The 5,564-nt window shown below is 33.6% G+C and overlaps 1 protein-coding gene across 9 annotated transcripts in view; it reads right to left on the bottom strand.

Moving 5' to 3' along the window:
* Positions 1–398: 398 nt before the first annotated feature.
* LOC107017963 (MAR-binding filament-like protein 1-1) overlaps positions 399–5,564 on the bottom strand; it is a 12,344-nt gene continuing 7,178 nt past the window's right edge. For all 9 annotated transcript variants that reach the window (XM_015218314.2, XM_015218395.2, XM_015218470.2 and 6 more), the window contains 4 exons: positions 2,185–2,255; positions 1,434–1,631; positions 1,190–1,283; positions 399–898 (listed from right to left, as the gene is read on the bottom strand). In XM_015218314.2, coding sequence (XP_015073800.1) covers positions 614–898; positions 1,190–1,283; positions 1,434–1,631; positions 2,185–2,255 — 648 coding nt within the window. In that variant the 3' untranslated portion in view covers positions 399–613. The remainder of the gene's footprint in view (positions 899–1,189; positions 1,284–1,433; positions 1,632–2,184; positions 2,256–5,564) is intronic.

Here is a 5,564-nt window from a genome sequence, read left to right as displayed (position 1 = left end):
ATATATATATATATATATATATATATATATATATATATATATATGGGGTTTTAGAGTTTAGAATGTCGATCACTTGAAAGTTGAAAGTCGAACAAAGTATTTGTTTTGTTGTCTAAAATGAGTGTTAGCTATCTACCTTTATTAATGTTCTACTAGGACGAGCTATATCTTACATTGTTATCTTCCTTTGTGGCTAACTTAAATTATATTGAACTGAATGGCATTTGCAAGCAAAGTCTGAAGTCTATTTGTATGGCACAGAGAAACAAATGGCTGGGGAGTTCTAACACTCTGTATCCAATTGAGAAAGTACCAACAATAACAACAAATTCATGCATGATATTTCACAAAAAAAAAAAAAAGAAGGGTAAATTTGATTATCATTTTGAATGATCTCATCTTTTTCAAATTTCCCCGTCTATCTCACATCAAAAAATGGTGATTTATCCAGCAAAAAATCATGTCTCTGTATGTTTAAAAAAAGATAACTGAGAAAGCTTCTAATAGTTTAGTTATGTTACAACAATAGCTTTTGTACCTTCCAAAATCCAAAGTTACTATACAAAAAACTTCTTCCAAACCATACCCCAATTCAATCAACACCTCCTTCGCGTCAACTACATTTGTACTCTTTCAATAGTTGTGCAACAAACACCAGAAGCTCAACCATCTCAAATCCAGCAGCCGAGACAAAGTCCATGTTTTCACGTGTAGAGTGTCCGTTATCCATCTCCTCTTCAACACGTCTGCTGGATGATCCCGAATCTGCCTCCACTGACCAACTAAGAGGGAGGGAGATTCCAAGTGCAGTTTTTAACTGACTTGCCTCATTAATAATATTGTCCAATGACTCCGAGGAGCAGTTCTCCATACCTTTGGATGCAGCTGGCTCTTTAAACTACATAATACAACACATTTTATCAAGCAACTTGCAATGGTCAAACCTTAGGGAATTTCCTTACAGGACAAAGATTGAGCTAGATATTTTTCATCACCTCAAGTAGACTGAATAAAACATTAAGCTATGCAATGTTATATGATTAATCCAGAAAGTGCGATATCTTTTCTGATCACTACCTCAAGTGCAATTTTTGTTATGCATTCATCTCTCCTGAGAGGCGGTCTATCTTTACAATGAATTATTGGCTTCTAAAGAAGTCCTCTGCAAAAACTAGGAAACAAATAATACCTTTAAAAGTGAAAGGCGAAGCCTCCTAACTGCACGAATTAGATGCTCCATACTCTCTAAGCTCTCTTTTAGAGTTGCATTCTCTATCTTCATCCTGAAAAGGGGTAACAGAGAAATGATAGGAGAAAATATGTGATACCAAGGAAATATATTCTCTGTAACATTACTTCCTTTTATGAGTGTACCAGTAGTAGGAAGCAGTTATTAAGTGTAACAGAAGCATCAACAAAATTTCAAACAATACCTTGCAAAATCCATGTTGTTGGCTTCAGAATCTCGATGAATGTCAGCATCATTTCCATCTGAATCTTGTAAACCAGTCCAGCGTCTCAGATAAGAAGTTTTCAGCAGATTTTTCAATCTTCCATCTTTTTCCTGAAGAGTCTTTTTCACTGCAATCTCACCAAGAGATTTTCCTTGTCTAGAGGCCTGATTAACTTTCCTACAACATTTAGCCATCTGGTAACCAATTTGAACAAGTAACTTTTAAAAGGTTAAGAAGTAGAGCAAGGAAGAAAGGGCAAAGTAGTCCACAATTTATTTATTGTTCTTTTTTGAGGATGTGCATAGCAGTCCAATTTACATGCTGGTCAAAACTCTCATCACTGTTTTAAACCAGGTCTCATTGCTACAAAATACCAATAGTATCATTTCCATATACCATCCCATGTTTTTCCTGTTCAAACCCATCACTATTGCTTATAATGGATGACATTCTAACCTTCCTGCTTTCTAATGTTTTTCGCGTTCACACTCATGTTTATTGCTATAAAATATATAAATGTCATTATTCACCCCCACCTTCATGCCTCAGAATCGTAAAAGATTGTTAACACCCATAGTTAATCTTTCAAGGAAGATTCCACAATAATTCCTTTTTGAGAAGGCAGGTCTTAAGATCTTCCTTTGACAGAGAAGCGTACCATGAAAAACAACGGAGAAAAAAATGAAGTTGTTCCTAGTTTATACACAGTTAACTGGATATAGAAACATACTCTTGCAATAACTGATGGTCCCGCTTCAACTCTGCCAACTCCATGAGGGCTTTGACCTTTTCATTTGTAACCTTCAAAAATTGCACACATATATCAGCCCAATTTGCAGTTTTTCACTCCAAGCCCCCACATTATGATCACGCGATAGTATTATTAACAGTGTTATTAAATAAAGAGAAAATAAATAAAATTCCCCCTGAACTTGGCTGCAAAAATAAATGAAGTGTTGTTAACTTTACGGGTAATTATTTACCCCTAATCTCTTTTCAAGTGAATTAAAATACACCTTAATATAATAATACCAGTCACACAATGGCAAGTGCATTCCACATGCGTCATGTCATTGATACATATGGCACCACATCAGCGTCACATTGAACATTATTTAGATTTTATTTTTAATTCTTTTTTGTTTCTTTTTATTTATTCACAATTTTAGAAAGTAAAAAAAATCTCAAAAGATAAGAATTAATCCATGATTATAAGAAAAATAATCTCAAAAAAAAAGAACAAATTTCCAGAGGAAAGAGATACAAAATCTTAAAACCATTCTCACAAAAATATTCAATTTTTAAGACACATAATCAAAACAAATAAAATAATAACAGCTGATAATTTAATTTGGGATGAAAAAATTGTAGATTTACATTTAAAAGAGCTTTGTTCATCACATTCAACCCTTGCCGTAAATACTAATTTTAATTTGAAGCAAGAACAAGTCGATGGCTTTTCTATATTTTCCTATTCATCACACTTTTTGGGTTTTAGTGATAGAAAGGAACCGAGGATGGGATGGGGGCTTCTTGAAGAAAGAGAAAAAAAATGGAAAGTTCAACAAATAATAATAAGAAGAAAAATGTGACACACCGAGGTTCGAAGGGAAAGAAAGAGGGTCGGAGTGGGGGTTCTAAGATGATAAATAGTATCGGGATGGGGTTTCAAAGAAGGAGAAAGAGGTTTGGGTACAAGTGGTTGTCGACGGCGGGAGGGGTGGATTGGGTGTGAGAAAGATGAAGGGGCTGGAGGTGGGGCTAGGGTTATCGTTTTTTTGATTTGGTTTTGCACTCTTCGATTTGAATTTTTTGGTTTTGTAAAATTGTAACCCAATCTGAAAAGTGTAAGCCAATCCGATCCAAAAAAACCGATTTTTTCGGTTTTTGATTTTGTAAAAGTGTAACCCAATCCGATCCAACATAAATTTGGTTTTGTTTGGTTTTCCTCTTTCAGTTCGGCTTTTTTCGGTTTAGTTATTCGGTTATGTCAATGATTAATACATAACCAAAGTAATAATATTGAGTCTCTTAAATATACTTTCTAATATAAATCATAAGAAAGAACTTAAAACACGATACTTATAAATATACCTATTATAGATGTTCAACCATAAAATATAAATATAACCATCGTGAAAGGCAATAACCAAAAATGGACAAAAGTGATTAACTCCAACTTAATTCTAAACCTAAGCTTATATATATATTGTTAGAATATCAATAGATTAATACAATCCTATTAGAATAGGAATATGTTTCTAAACCTAAGCTTATATATTGTTAGAATATCAATGGATTTATACAATCCTATTAGAACAGTCTTTATGTTTATAAATCCTACTAGAATAAAAATATGTTTATACAATCCTATTAGAGTAGGATTAGGAATACTAAATAATATTCTACTTGTTAAAGGATTGTTCTAAGGTCCACAAAAAGGGTATCAATGTAATAATGTAGACACAACAACAATTCAATAATATTCTTTTCCTATATTACTCACATGGTATCAGCGCCTCTACGATCTTGGTAACAATCAAAGAGCTTCCGCTGCCAGCGGGCGGCTATTATCCATATATTTCACCTTCTCGGCTAATGATTATGTTAGCAAAAGTTATCTAATTTGTGTAGCACCGTGCCATCATTCCGGTGACTACTTTCTTATATCTAATTTGTGTAGCACCGTGTCATCATTCCGATTACTTTTTCATATTTAATTTTTGTAGCACCGTGCCATCATTCCGGTGACTAATTTTTTATATTTAATTTGTGTAGCACTGTGCCATCATTCCGATAACTACTTTTTCATATATAATTTGTGTAGCACTGTGCCATCATTCCGATGACTACTTTTTCATATATAATTTGTGTAGCACCGTGCCATCCTTCCGGTAACGACTTTCTTTTTTTACACATCTGATTTGTGTAGCACCACACATCTCTTCGGACTACTTTTCATATTTAATTTGTGTAGTACTCTGGATTTTTCGAACTATTTACTCATATCTGAGTTGCATAGCATCATGTGTTTTTTTCCAGTGACTCAGATTTGATTTGCATACTTCCATTCGTCTTTTCGGTGACTCCTTAAATCTGATTTGCATAAGGTTATGTCATCATTCCAACCCTACCCATATAATTTCTCTTTTTCAATGGAGTCGTTCCATCAATTCGAACTATCCTTATAGTTAGGTCGTGACATCATTTCGACCCTACCCATATAATTTTATTTCTTAGATTGTGACCACTTTTAGCCATCAAATCTAATATTTCGGCATATGACCATGTTTCGAGATGACTTTCTTAATTAATATCAACTTATCAATTGATTCCAACACGATCCATATACTTTACACTAGATTTGAGCATTTCGTTGCTCAGGGAGAGTTTAGTAGCCTTGTATGTCGATTGTGCAGATCACACTCTATGATCTAGAACAATTTTTCAACAATTTTTCTCAAGCTTGGTTTGGGAAGTTCAACACCAAAATTATGCATCAAATACAATATTTCATGCGAAGATTAAGCACATTGAGATTGACTGGCATTATGCATCAAATCCTATATTTAATGAGAAGACAAGCACATTGAGATTGTCTATCAATTTTGTGAAGTCCGCAAATATCTCACCAAGCCCCTCATCGGTCCTCGTGTTAATTACATTTGTAACAAGCTAGGTACGCTTGTTACATCAACTGTACGCACTAGCTTGAGGGGGAGTATTAGAATATGAATTGGTTTATACAATCTTGTTAGAATAGAAATAGGTTTATACAGTCCTATTAGAATAGAAATATATTTATACAATCCTATTAGAATAGGAATAGGAATACTAAATAGTATCCTATTGGTAAAGGATTGTATTCTAGGGTCTATAAATAGGATCTCAATGTAATAATGTAGACACAACAACAATTCAATAATATTCTTTTCCTATGTTTCTCTCTCACACACATATATATATACGAAACCAAACAAAGTAATTTATTAATCCAAAACCAAACCTAATTTTTTATATAAACGCGCTTTTACTTTTTTGACTTGTCATGTCAGTAATTTGGGTGTATTTTAATTCACTTGAAAAGAGATTAGGGGGTAGATAATTAGG

Source organism: Solanum pennellii, chromosome 1 (assembly GCF_001406875.1).
Source record: "Solanum pennellii chromosome 1, SPENNV200".
Lineage (NCBI taxonomy): Eukaryota > Viridiplantae > Streptophyta > Magnoliopsida > Solanales > Solanaceae > Solanum > Solanum pennellii.
This window is presented reverse-complemented; position numbering and strand designations above follow the sequence as displayed.